Source organism: Megascapheus bottae, chromosome 27 (genome assembly GCF_031878675.1).
Source record: "Megascapheus bottae isolate mThoBot1 chromosome 27, mThoBot2.hap1, whole genome shotgun sequence".
Classification (NCBI taxonomy): domain Eukaryota; kingdom Metazoa; phylum Chordata; class Mammalia; order Rodentia; family Geomyidae; genus Megascapheus; species Megascapheus bottae.
Window position 1 is genome coordinate 1,409,377 of NC_143535.1, and position 14,693 is coordinate 1,424,069.

Consider the following 14,693-nt stretch of genomic DNA (forward strand, 5'->3'; position numbering starts at 1 on the left):
TGTGTTTGTTCGTAGCTGTGTCAAATAGTATAAACACATTATGCCACCTAGCTTTCATGACATCTTCACATGAGCTCAGAGATACTACATAGGCAGCAACATTACACAGATGTGTGAACTGTAGAGATGCGTGCTACACGATATCCAGGTGTGCATCCTGCAGCTCTGCAAGCGACTCTCCGGGAGAATGGTCCTGACGGGGACCCGGCCGTCGGCTTTCAGAAGCAGTGTTTACTTCAGAACTGTTTTGGCTCCTTAAGAATGGAAAGAAAACAGAATCCCACGTGAGAACTTCCCTGAACGTGGTGTGCGCCCCGCAGCCCCTGCACGGTGTTCTTTCCCTCCTTCTTTCCCCTGCCCAGGGGAAGAAGTCAGAGTTCTGCTTCAGCCTCCAGATGTTGAGATTATATGAGCGCCCCCCATACACAGCCTCTGCAGGTATGCAATTAGATTTCAGTCCCAGATGAAGAGTTGCGGATGTGACACACTGCATAGACCCACAGAACGTTGTTTACTGATAGCTCAGTGTTACCGCTGAGGGCACTGACAAGAGTTTAAATTAGAAAAATGCTTTTGAGATAGAAAACTCACAGCCACTGCCCCCCCAGCCTCGTGTGTGAGTGAGAGTGTGTGTGTGTGTGTGTGTGTGTGAGAGAGAGAGAGAGAGAGAGAGAGAGAGAGAGAGAGAGAGAGAGAGAGAGAGAGAGAGAGAGAGCAAGTATGGGCTTGCTAGACAAAGAGAGAACAAGAGTCACTTTTGGAAGCAGAACTTATAAAGAATGTCTAAAACGTGTCATGCCTCATTAGATGCCATCATTCAGGGAGAGAACCAGAGCCAGCGAAGAAGGTATTAATCGACGGTGAGATGCAAGCTAGCTTTAATTAAACGCGGCAGCAATTATTTAGCAGGCAGCTGTGATTTGTCTGGAGCTGCGGCAGCTTGCACAGCAGCCGGGCTGGGTTGGGCTGGGCCGGCGGTGGGGCTGGTGGGGCCGTGGAGGTGTTGCTCTGGGCCCAGGCCACCTGCAGCAGCCAAGAGCCATGCGCTCCATGGAGATGGAGCCACACGGCGGCCTGGAAACAGAGCACAGCCCAGGAAACCAACTGTCACTCTCCACTTCACCGGTGCAATTAAGAGGATAATGCGCCATAAAATTCCTGCTCCAAACTTGTAAAATTACAGCCAGAAAGGAGGATGTTCGGGCCTCCGGAAGTGACTTCTGTGCTTCTGATTTCTCACGCCGTCTGGCCCCGGAGGAGATCCCCTTGGTTCCATGCTGGTTATGCTTTCTTAAAATCCATAGAAATCCATGCTTGTGGATGTCTGCGTCGTTAATTTCACACCAACAGTGTGTAAGGGTCAAAGGGGATTTAGCACTACTTAAGAAAAGGAGAAGCTGGCGTGGTGCTGTCTGGAGATGGGCCCTTCCCGTCGCTCTCCCTGTTTTCTGGCTCTCGCTGGCACCCAGGTGCCTGGCCGGTGTTTGCCCAGTACTGTGATTTGTGGCAAGGGTGTCTGCTGGCCCTGGCTCGCCGTGCAGTGCGGGCTCCAGCTCATGCCTGTGGGGGAGCCGAGTACCACGGTGAAGCCTAGGCAGCGGGGGCCTGGGGGTCTAAGAGACGCAGTGCTAGAAGGTTCCATAAGTGAAGAGGTGTTAATTGCACAAGAGCACGTTAGCTCACACTCTCGTGTGGTCTCCGGGTTTCCTCTCGGGTGTGAGCTCTCATCCGTTAGGGACTGAGGTATTTCTGGGCAGTTGCTCTGACATACAGCCGTGTTTCTGGGCGTTGGGGGAGTGTGATGAGCACTGTAGGAACTCACTTCCTGCAACTCACTCGCCTGCGTCTCTCCCCCTAAGAGGGAGTCCCCGTGGAGACCCCTGCTGGACGCAAAGGCTTCCCCTCAGGCTAACAACATCAAATTAGGGGCTCGTCCTTGTATTCCTACAAAAACGTTCATTTTAGGACAAAGAATTTGAAAATGTGAGCATCCCTTGCTGTTAGAGAAGGAATGGCCCTTCTCACCATGGAAACATGATTTGACTGGCACAGAAGTGTGGAACCGTGTTTATTTTCAAGAAGCAATGCTAAGACTGTGTCACCAGCTAGCTCAAGACGAGGAAAGGGGCATGGGTGCCATGTGAGGGCCAGATTGCAGTGGAGATGAGGTGAGCGGTTCAGATCAGATGAAGTTGCATGCCTGCCTTCTGGAGCGCCCTCCTTTCAGGTTTGAGCTGGTTTCCAAAGCTAGCACCTCCCTTCCTGGTGTCTTCTCCGCTGCACTGGTCCAGACCGGGGTGCAGTGTGAGTAACGGGCCTGGGCGGCGTCCAAGCTGGCTGGCTTACCCGAAGCAGCGTGCCTTCCAGGAGAAGAGCTCTCCATGTCCACACGCTGTCCCAATGTGTGGACCCGAATAATCCAGAGGGGGCGAAGACGCTGTATGGTGGTGGCGTGTGGTGTAACTGGATCTGAGGGATGCAGCGTGTCTGCGAGTTGTGTAGGTTTTCTCCGATCGCGGTGTTGGAAGTGGACAAGGCAGATCTGTGGGTGAGCCGAGCACCAGGAAAGGTGGGGGGGGCCATGTTGGAAGAGCAGTGCAGGATGGGACAGTGGACCCGGAGAGCGCTTGCCTTGCATTTACACGCTGCATTGTGTTCACAGATCTGGGGAACTTCAGCGGCCGGACGCGGAGCGCGGTGTCCGTGAGGGACGGCCAGGGCGTGGTGCTGCTCTGCTCCCCTCCGCCTCACTCTCCAGGTACGCTGGCCCCTTCCCCGCCCTCTGTGTGCGCGCACGTCCGCGGGGGCTGCGGGCGGGCTGGGAGGTGCGTGGCCGGGCTGGGAGGTGCGTGGCCGTGGGCACAGGGGCCGTGTCCTGGCAGGAGACCCGCTGCCCGGACGAGGTCGACGGCAGTGCTGAGTCTCCGCTGCCAGCAGCCAGGACACAGCCGGTCGTGTAAGGAAAGTGACAAGTGGAGTAGAACCTTCAGAAGTGTTTAAAGTGTCAGCTTGGAGCCAACAGCAGAGCCGTGAGCGACTTGTTTCAGAGGATGAGCCGCCTGCTTCCTGCTGCTGGCCAAGGCTGCTTGCGTTTATAACTCACTTACTAACTGCCCCCCCCCCGATTTGGGCTACCTGGGGTCTTGCTTGTAAAAGTCAAGAAAATAGGTAAGTATTTTATAGATTTAGAGAAACAATAAACTGTACTTATTATTTTGTATTGTTTTGGAAACTCGAAAGCTAATTATATTCATTTTGCTTTAGTTCTGTAATTTAAGACAAATTCCTCTTTGCACTTAACTTAGTGCTTCTATAATACAGTGTGAGAGAAGTCACCATTAATTAATAGACGAGGGGAGGGAGAGAGAGGAGGACAGGGAGGGAGAGGGAGAGAGGCCGGCACACAGCTCTTTCAGACTATTTATCTGCTGTACTGGAAAGAGGAACTTTGTGTCCAGTTATCCCATTCTAATTTTCTGTATTTAATGTGGCAGCCATATTTGTTTCAGTGAATTCACCGGTTTTAAGTGTGTAGATCGGCGAGTTCCGTTGAGTTTACACAGCTGTTCCACCCTCACTGACACTATTGTTAGAATACCACCATCCCTCTGTGCCTCCAGGCAGTTATCTACCTACTGTATCTAAACCTTTGCTTTTGAAAAGACTTTCCATTTTAATGAAATAACAGAACCTACAGTCTCTATGGTGTGTCTGTCTGTTTGTAGGTCTTAGGCTTGTTTTACACAGCGCAGCTCACTAATATCGTAGTATTCATCAAAAGTGCAAACCTCCATGTCGGTGAGTGCTATTCTGTTGGATAATACCCCGGATTCTGTTGTCCCGCCCTCAATGAATGAATATTTGGATTATTTTTAGTTCTCGCCTCCTTTTCTTCATTTGACTGGCAGGATTCCACGTTCCTGGTTTTCCTCACGCCTTTGCTCACTAAAGCTTCAGAGGTGGACAGATGGATTTGTCCAGCTGGCCTGCTCCCTGCTCAGATCACTGGGGTTTCTTGTGGCCGCGCCAGACCTCAAGTTCAATTCCCAGTGACGGCCTCACGGACCATCACCAGCTTCCGTTCCGTCCACTTGCATTAACGCCAACTCCATTTCTGACCCTTGGTCTCCTAGGACCTTCTAGGCCCCTCACTGAGAGCGCCCGCATGCACATCTGCGGTGGACTGGGATGGTGTGGGCTCTGGTTCTTAAGCAGCACAACCCTCGGCCGTGCCTTCTTCTGCTAAGCCACGGAGGGGGAGGGCTTCGCCTGACTCCCTGCCCTGCCCTGCTTGCCTGGGCATTCACACCCAGGCCCAGCTTTCAGATCCCACCTGAACTTCCAATCCGACCTTCTTCCTGATTTGCGCTTCTCAGTTCCTTCCTCTTCCCCAAGAGCCTGCATCCCTGCAGACGGGTGTGAATGACACACCTGCTTGGTTTCCCTCACCCTGGGTTAGAAGGCGAGCTCGGTCAGGCCAGAAATGGTTCTGTTCACGTGTGATGCAGGACACCAGGACAGGACATGGCACGGCGTGGAAGCTCACAAAATAGCGATTGGCTGAATTTATGCAAAATACTTGCAAATTAATGAAACTGGAGTCACGGGTCAACGGGGAGAACCCCAACTGGAAGCCCCAGTGCAGGCACAAAACAGAGAAATAGACGTCTCATGACTTTGCGTGATGCAATTACCACCATGACAAAGCAGTCAGGATTCCTTTCCCTTCTCTGGTGCACAAGATAGGAAGTTAGCGTGTTCTCTCTCCAGGCTGTGTTTCCTGGGTTTGTAACATAAAATTTAAAGCATCTGCCCCTAAAATGTCTGAGCTTAGCAGTGTCTCCTAGGTCTCTCTCACTTCAAATCGCTGAGCCAGGCAATGCCCCCCTCCTAGCAGATGCTTCCGAGCAGGTGTGTGCGAGTGACCGCTCTCCTCGAGTAACTTCCCTGGTTTCCAAATGTGCCTTCATCCACTTCGCGAATGGTTTCAGGTTGCACTCGCCCTTTTACAAATAACCGGGCCACGTGAGACTGGAAATAGGAGCAGACTCTCGGAAGTGTGTTCGCATTGGAACTTTTTAAGTGATCGGTTAATATGTCGTTATCATGTAATTAGAATTTTTGCTTTCTAAAAACATCCTGTAACAGGGAGACTTGAGTTTCCTTTTTCTGGAGCAGAGACTTGGGCTGTTTTCATACTTTCTCTCTAAACAGTGTAATCTAAATTCTCACTATGTGCCCTCTCGTGGTGGGAGCTTCCTTTCAGCATGTCCCCTCTTCATGTCAGAGTCACCCACAAAACCCGACAGCAGCACAGAAGCCATCTCCTCAGCACCTCCCACCACAGCAGAACGTTTTTTAGAAAATGTGTGTAGTCAGTAGTAGTTCATTCTAACTTGACTTTTTTCACTCCACTGGATGCTCTAAGGTTTTTTCCCTTCCGCCCAGCCTAAATATTCTCACCTAGACTCTGTGTATTTGCTTTGTGATCAAATTTTGTCAGATACACAGTTGAAAACACATTTAGTTTTCCTTTCCAGTGACAGCTAAAGAATATATTACAGCAAAGTAGAACACAATGCAAAGAGAATAAAGACATCTATTTAAAAACTGACCCGTGAAGGTTTTAAGAGAATGTCAAAAATGCACCGTTTGATGCCCACTGCTGGTAAACAGCTATTTAAATCTCTTGTTGCAGATGCTTCAGCAGACAGGGCAATTTTATTTGAAGCAGTACTTTTCTGGGTACGTTGAGGGTATAAAGTATTTTAGTTTTTACTCCTGCAGAAAAGCATAACTAGCAAAAAGTTCTTCCTATATTCTCTTTCATTTATTTCCATTTCCTCCATATTCTCCTGCTATCTTATCTGGCATCTGAATTACGGAAAATAGAGTCTACATGATTTTAATTGGCAAATATGCTAACTTTTTAAACTTTTCTCTTGGTGCCAGTACTAGACTACCTTCTGGGCCTCTCTCTTGGCTTTGGGCCAGCAGCTCAAGACTGGTGCCCTGCCATTTGAGCCACAGCTCTGCCCTGGCTTTTTGTTGGGTATTTGGAGACAAGTGACTCACAGATGTTTCTCCCTGGTCTGGCTCCAAACCAGATTTAATGAGCTTGCACAGGCAGTTTGTGTGCATGGCAACCATGGCTTGGTAGAAGCTCCACCAGCCGGCGACTGTGTCGTGTTGGCGCTGATTGAGACTGGGCTGTTTTCATACTTTCTCCAGAAGTCCCACCCCCATCACCTGGCCTTCCCTGTGGGCACCCTGACCACCTCTGCCCACCCCTCCCCTACCCATACTCACCCTTCCCCTACCCCTCACACCCCTCCCCATACCCCCTCACACCCCTCCCCACCCCTCACACCCCGCCCCTACCCCTCATACCCCTCACACCCCTCCCCATACCCCTCACACCCCTCCCCTACCCCTTACACCTCTCCCCATACCCCTCACACCCCTCCCCTACCCCTTACACCTCTCCCACCCCTCCCCACCCCTCACACCCCTCCCCACCCCTCCCCATACCCCTCACCCCCCTCCCCTACCCCTCACACCCCACCCCTACTCTTCACACCCCTCACCCCCCTCCCCACCCCCGACACCCAGGCCCACACAGTGGCCCGCTGGGGCCAAGGCTGACCCAGGCCGTCTTTGCAACGTCGCCATCAGCGGATGAGTCTTGATGCTCAAGAAGAGCTCCTCTTTTGAAACCAAACGAGAAGGTCAGAAACCCCTCACACGAACCCTTGTCTATAACCAGGTAATGTTATCACTCTTTATTACTACTTCTACCCAAGAGATTAAATGTGGGGCTGGACTTGTTTCGTCACGTGTGCTATGAACCTTCCCGTGGAGAGACAGACCCAGCCGTGAAGAGCCGTCCGCAGCCAGGGTCTTCATGAACAGTGAGCCATGGTCTCACTGGCCGTACTTCCCTGTGGTGAGGCACGGTTAGCGCGCTGAGGATGGGCTCGTTTCAGTGTGTGATTCACTGAATTCCAAGAGCCGAGTCGCGTGGACTCGGTGGAGATGGCCACCCCGCCGGCCCGCCGGCCTCCGCCTTCTCCCTGTCTCTAAACTCTGTCTTCTCCAACAGTTCCTTTGGTAACAGACTCCAGCCCGGCGTCCTCTCTTTAGCGTCTTGTCTTTATGATTCATCCACGTCAGGTATACACCTGTTCCGAATTCTCTACAGTGCAACTCGTCCTCAGCCCTTTTATCGGTGAAGCTTTCAGAGACTGTGTCCCCTGGCTGGTTTTTGTCTCCCTGTCTGTCTGCTTGAAAGTTAGTGCATAATTTTAATGAGAATAAGTATTGTTTGCTTCATTTTGGAATGACATGGATATTGTCTTTTCCACAAATATGAGAACTTTATAACAGTTGCTTTATTCTTTTCATAATTAAGATCCAGTCAATTTCTGTTTTAAAACCACACATAGCAGGGATGGCAAAAATCCAGAGGTTATTTTTCCTTTCTCTTTTGTCTCTTACTAGAACAGTGGTTTCCTTGACTCAGAGTATTTACCAATGTCTACACAGATATAAAGTTCAGAGTTGCAATCAAGTCTTTATACTAATGAGGCATATGTTTAGATTTAAATAAAAATCCACAATTATAAAGGCATTAATCTATGATATAGGGTTATATATACATGACCTAAAAAATCAAAGTATAACTTTTATATTTAGTCCACATAAACACTCTCTAAATTATCCTTCCTACTCCCCGTCATCCTCTTTTAAAAATGTGAAAGTTTTTTAAAATGAAAATAATCTGTGATGAAATTAATCCTAAAAATATAAATGTTTACAGTGACAGGGGAAGAAATGAATCTCCAGTCTATTCTCATATCTGTGTATGTGAGTGTTTGTATCCATATTTGCATTCTTATGTGTTCTAATGTATAAGAAGTAAATGGCAGCAGCTTCATTCGTCCACATGCTGTTAACTTTATTAAGCATGGTGGGGGTCTCACTGCAGAGCCAGCCCCGAGTCCATGCCCCAGCTCTGCCACTGGTGGTACCTGGCCACCCCTGAACCACAGAAGAGACACTAATTCATCACAGCCAGCACAGGCCAGTGGCACTAAGTTTCAGATTTATTTTGCCTCAAGCAGCAGAATATTACCTTGGGAAGAGGCTGTGTCAGAAAGAGAGCGCAGATACTTCAGTCTCCAACTGAAAACATCCACATGGTTCTCCAGAGAGAGGGCATAGTGTCCTCCACCCCACTCTGTTAGATTTCCGTTACCTTTTAAAGGTTTCTGTATTCCTGGTAGCGAGATCTTCTTCTGAAAGAATAGTTATTAATGTTGTTACAAAGCCAGGCACTGGTGGCTCACACCTGTAGGATCGTGGTTCAAAGCCAGCCTGGGCAGAAAAGTTCCCAGGAGACTCTTACCTCCCAAAGTGGCTCTGTGGCTCAAAGTGGTAGCACGCTGGCCTAGAGCAAAGGAGCTCAGGGACAGTGCCCAGGCCCGAGTTCAGGCCCCACACCTCACACCTGAAAGGGTCACATCAGCAATGCGTGGGTTCAGGAGCTTTATTCTTAGTCCCAGCCCTCGGTGAGTCTTTGGTTTGTTCTGGGCCCTGGCTTGGAGTTGTGGGGTGCCGGCCAGCCCTGGGGGAACAGGGGGGTTGTGGACCTTCCTGGCCCTCTCTGCTGCCTCCGGGAATGCGACTTTGTGGAGGGAATTCACCCTCTGACCCTGAGCCTCACCTTTCCCTCCACGGGGAACCGGAAACCCCCCTGCTCCCAGACCTGTTTCAGAAGGATTCTTTGCAAAGTAAGACTAATGTCACAACTCTGGCCAGCTTGAGAAGGCAGCCATTATTCTTACCTCCTGCTGAAGACATTTGCTGTAGTTCACAAGAAACAGAAGACTGGGAAAGAGCAAGCATGCTGAGCAGGTGCAGGCCGGCCAGTCCACTCCACAGCCGACTCTGAAGGCCCCGGCCGCTCTTCCAGGCAGCAGAGTGCTCAGGGCTCTGTCCGGTGTTTTGTTTGAGCAAAGTTCTAAGACAGGTTTGCAGTTAGCTTGTGTTCTTTAATTCTTCAGGATGCGATGAGAATCCAGGCAAGCTTTGTCCACTCAGCCTCTGGAGACGTACCTCGCTCTTTTTCTTTTCCTGCCCACAGAGCTACAGATAACATTGCCTTGGTGAGAAGGAATCCAGACTCTTCTGTGGCCGTAAGAGGGGTTACATGTGACCTTAAGAAAAAGCCCCAAGGTTGGGAACTGGCACAGGCCCTGTCTCCCCTGCTCGCTGGCCAGCCAGCGTCTGGGGCAGGGCAGCGCGGGAAGGAAGTAACTCCACAGAGCGCTGTCACTCTCCATCACAGCACTGCACCGAATGTGACTGCTGGGGGGAAAGCCCTAGGGTCTTAAAGGCCTGCCTAGGCCTGAGCGGGCGAGAGCACTGACACAGGCACGGTCAGCTGATTAGTGCAGGTCTTCATCCAAAAAGAAACGGGCAAAGGGTCTTTTCACAAGGGCCTTTCTCAGCCAATGTGCTAGCGTTCCCAGTGCGCTTTTTCTGCACAGTGTTAAGTGGGATTCCTGCGGACTCCTGCAGTGTGGCTTGTGGCCAGGGAGAAAGGGGACGCAGCTCTGCCTGGTGGCACTGAGCCGTGGCTGGCGGGGTCAGCCAGCTCTGGAGTCAGCGACAGGAATGTGTTCTCTCACTCCACTCTTAGGGACTGCCAGGAGGAAGTAAGCTAACAAGCATTGACCGTGAGTGCCCTTAGACATGGCAGCTCACTCACTGGAACCCTTCTCCCCCTGCGGGAGCGAGGAAGTCCGCAGCCGGGGACCTGCTTGACCTGGCCCCATTAGCACAGTCCCCGGTCAGCAGCAGGCGGCCGGCCGTGCAGGCCCAGGCCACGGCCCAGGTCATGGCAGCACACACCCAGAGCACCGTTTCCGAGAAAGACAGCAGCCGAAGAAGAGATGAGAGGAGACTGGGTGTTTTTTTTAATGTAGTTGAGTGCTTTGCTGTTCCCCTAGGACACGAGCTCCTTCACAGCCTGTGTGCACCATAGCCGAAGCTTGACTCACACGCAGGGCAGACGATGGCGCACAGGACGGGCCTCGAGCCGCACCTCTGCTTCTCCCTGGACACCACGTCAAGGCCTTTGCCCCGCAGTTCACCTCCACCTCTCCCGGGCGGCCGTGCAGAGCGGCAGAAGGCCGAGCTGCCCTGGAGACAGGCCATGGCACCCGGCGTCTTCCCTGTGAGTGGTGGAAGAGAGGAAACCCCACCACAACCTGCTAGTAAAGACGGAGGGCGGCTTTCCGGTGCGGGCAGGCGTGCCCTCGCGCAGCCGGGCCCTAAGGCGCCTCACGTAGACACCGCCATTTTTCTTCTAAGACTGGGATCCAACACAGGCAGCCAGCGTTTTGATCCCTAATTGGTCCGAAGGAGGGAAGGTGCAAAGCTCCAAGAACCAGGTTTCCAAACTGGATGCCCGGCAGTGCAGCTCGGTGAGACGCGTTCACGCTGAGCAGAGGACGCAGGAGCTCCTGCAGCGCCAGCGCGGTGCGGCCTGGCAATGCTGTGCTCTGTAGACCCGTCTACCTGAAAGAGCGTCGGTAGCGTGTTCCGTTCACTGCCTTCCTACGCCTGATACGGGAATACTTGCTATACACCCAGGCAAAGCTGCAAACCTAAGCCAATGTCCATGCAAGTTACACACTGAAATGAAGGGAATTATTTCTCTGTATCTGAAAGAGGAAACCAAGCGTGAGAGGCGCCAGCTTTTCTGAAGCAATGCTCAGCCATTTTGTTTTCTGTGCTCTAAGCAAAATGCGCAGCTCTGGAGCTGAATCAGGCCGAGTCGCCATGCAATGAGAGATTCTGAACGTGACCCGGCGCCCGGTCCCCGTCTGGGGAGTGGGTCAGCCCGGCACCAGTTCTAGCACTGTCTCCTTTCTCCTGTACCAGGTACTCTCAGTTTTCATCGCTTTCCATCATCTTGCATTTAGATATTAATTTTTTTTGCCAGTCCTGGGCTTTAGCTCAGGGCCTGAGCACTGTCCTTGGACTTTCTCAAGGCTACAGCTCTACCACTTGAGCCTCAGCACCACTTCCAGCTTTTTTCTATGTATGTGGTACCAAGGAATTGAACCCAGGTCTTCGTGCATGCTAGGCAAGCACTTTAACCACTAGGCCACACTCCCAGCCCTTAGATATTGAATTTTATAGTAATACATATTTCACTTTAAGTTGAGAAAAATGGTTAACCTCAAAATGATTGAAGCACATTTATCAGCCCCTGATTAGCTGGGACAACCAGACGGGCTGCAGGCCAGCCTTGGCTATTTTAATACACCACTTTTTCAAGACCATTCCCCTTTCTTTGTGTTCTCTAATTGTTCAGAATCCCTGATCATTCAAAATCAGACAGAATCACAAGTCTACTTCACAAACACATGTTAATAATTTGATGAAATGAACTATTTGGAGGCTGTTAATTATCAGGATTATTAATGTTTTAAACCATCTGACTTCACCTAAAAATACCTTAAAAGACAAAAAAATACTTTTTAGTATTTGTGCTGTTCAGATAATGAGCATGATTCACATCATCTTTTCTAACTTTTCAAAGAACTCACCTAAAAATATCTAGCCAAAGATTTCATGCTACGTGAATGTGAGTAGAGATTTGAAGATGTATTACGGTGATTAGACATCACCAGTGATGGATGCATGTTCCTTGACTAGGATTTTTTTCCTGAAGAAAGTGAGCCATGGGGACATACTCTCCAGAACAGAAAATCAGCCATTCCAGCATAGTTTGATAAATAGACAATATCCAGTATTCCTAGGTAACAGGTGGAAATGGGACAAGTAAATTATTTTTAATAAAATCATTAAAGGCTTTCATGAAAGATTAATGCGCATTCGTTAGGCTATAAAAGTGTGTACAAAGCTAACTTGTAATGTGAGAAGAAGCTGAGAGACAATCTTGTTAGCATAACTCATCTCCACCCTCATCTCCTCCACTACACCAGCATGGAAGCAGCCCCAGAGGGCCGAGACCACACTCACCGTCCAGAGTGAGGCAGAGCAACTCCCGGGAAGGGTCTTGCACTCCCCTGTCCAGACAGAGCTACATTATAAAACACATGTTTGTACTGCATCAAATATAAATACTTTACACCGTAAAACTTACATAGCACAAAAATGGAAAGGACTAAGTCTCATCAGTAAAAATGTTGAGTGTTTTGAATATTTTACCAGGTGTGTATTCTCTTGCTTTCATACATAGAGCAACATGAAAATGTAATTTTCCAGGTTGTATATAAATGACAAATATCTTTTGGCTAAAAGGTCACATTTGAGTACATATGGGAAACTGAGAAAGACTTGACTTTCTAGCCCTGGTCCCCATTTTCTTGTGTTTTGAATGCTACCCCAGATTAATCCTTCCTACTCAGCAAACACTCCCATTCCGTTCTAGAAAGTTCAGGCTGGCTGGATTCATTTATAACTTACGTTACTATCTACCATCAAAGTGTATTTCTAGTGCCACAGAAGGCAGCAGGAAGGTATGCGAGTTTGCCGTGGCAGACGTCCACCTTTCTGCAGTCCGGGGAACGTGGTTAGTGACAGGGTGACTAGAGGCTCGCAGTAGCCCTGAGAGGCCTGCTTTAATTGCCAATCGATCGGTACGCGCAAGGTCGATGGTCACTCTTTCCTCCAACAAGGGTCTGTGCCTGCTCATCCTTCTCCTTCTATACTGCACCTGTCTGTGGACGCAGAGAAGTTTCCTGGCCTGTGGGGTTCACTCGTAAGAACAGAGAGCCAGGGACATGGAAAAGCTGAGCCTTCCTGGTTCCCCCATCTCTCCCCCGGCCCCCGCACCCACCCAGCACTCATGTTGACTGATGCCTCCTCTCCAACCCCCCAAAATATCCTCACCGGAAGAACCCTGGACCTTGATCTCACTGCACCCCAGTCTTCCCAGCCAGGAGCCGGTGACTGACCTGAGCAGTGGGCACCAGTGGTTTGTCTGTCTGTCCTCACAGCACTCACCACTTATTCCCCGCTTGCTCGTATGCCAGCCTCTTGATTTACTGAAGGGCCCACTGACCGACGGGCATGGCTGTGTCTAATGAATGAAACAGCTTTCCTGCGGCCCCGAGGCCTCTGTATCTCTCTTCGGTGTAAGCACCACCCCTCCAGGCCTCCTTCTGTGTGAGAACAGAGATGTCCTCCCTTGATGCAGAGGTGGGCTTCCTGATGAGGTACAGCATGCCTGGAGCGGGCATTTCTCCATGCCTAGGTCAAGCCTGCATTGAACGTGGGGCACTGATTATTGCACAATGTCAAGTAAATGCCCGCCCAGACCCGACAGAATTTACAGTTCAATACAAATAATTTAAAACTGCCTTAGCAAAGCAAGAAATTCAGGCAGTATTTTTTTTAGAATTACCAATGACCTTTATATCTACACCTCCATGGCATAAAACATTCCACAGAGAAAATGAAAATAACCACTGCTGCCTGGTTGAGAAAACTCATGAACCCTGAGTCTGTGGAGTCTGTAGCTCATTGACTTAGAGATCCTGGGACTATGTGTTTACTTCTGTGTCTATTATATTCTTTTATCTACTGCTTTATTAAGAGTAATTTTAATTACATGCACATAAATTCTATTTTGTCTTGATGACATTATATTTCTGAAGCAGAAATCTGCTCCTTCTGACTTTAGGTAATGTAATGAAAATATATATCTCAAAAAAAATTAGTGCTATGTTCTGTTCACCCAAGATGACTGCAGTTTAATGTAGTAATACAGCCTGCTTTGTACTGAGGTAATTCCGTTTTGAAAACACATGATAAGTGTTCTCCATTGCATTCTTCACGACACATTTTAAAATACCTTGGTTCTCTCAGGCTTACCTGAGAGTCAGACAGCTTTATTCTCTTCGTAACTCTAAGGTTGTCTGAGATGGTTTGCTTCTGGCTGTGCTTTCTACGAGGAGCTTTTGAGGAATTAAATCCCACTGTTGGAGGGACAGGATGAATTTGCCTCGTACCAGTTCAGCCGGGCGGTCATTGATGCCGAGGCTCAAAGCAGCTCCTGGAGCTGCTCCACCGCCATGTTGTAGTTTCATGGTCTTCAGCACCACCATAAAACACAACCTCAAGATCCTGTTTTCTGAGTAAGGAAACCAAGATTCAGAACATTGGAGTTGGGGCAGTGGAACACATTGGCAGAGATGACCTGGGAGCGGGTCCCGGGCCTGGGCCCCCGGGCCAGGCCCCCACTGGCTCCGCGCTGTCCTTCTCCAGAGGCAGATTTCAGGAAATGCAGCCTCCTCTCCTGGGAGCTGCCGCCTTGTCATTTCTCGGGGAGACTACCCACCATTCACTCCGGTTTATGGATTGAGGGGTGACGGCGGTTAGGTGGTGTTGCTGTCTCCTCTCTGGAACCCTGGTCTTTGTAGTTCTCAAACCCGGTGTCGCTCAGTGTGCGTGGGGAGGGGCGAGGAGAGGGTTGGAAAACTCCAGGCCAGCGTTTGGCACATCACCCCAGCCTTGATGATGCTGCCCCCTCCCACAATAGCCAGCGTCCAGGCACTTGAGTGCCACTACGTATGTCCACGCAGGGGCAGTGACTGGCATGCCACCGGGCTTGGTGTCACAGCAGAGGCTCCAGCGCTCAGGGCCTTACGTGG

The 14,693-nt window shown here is 50.1% G+C and overlaps 1 protein-coding gene across 1 annotated transcript in view; it reads left to right on the forward strand.

The window, feature by feature from the left end:
- The window catches only part of Cntn5 (contactin 5), a 154,674-nt gene that overhangs the window by 14,061 nt on the left and 125,920 nt on the right, over positions 1–14,693 (forward strand). Inside the window, exon 4 of the mRNA XM_090319231.1 lies at positions 2,663–2,758. Coding sequence (XP_090175357.1) covers positions 2,663–2,758 — 96 coding nt within the window. The remainder of the gene's footprint in view (positions 1–2,662; positions 2,759–14,693) is intronic.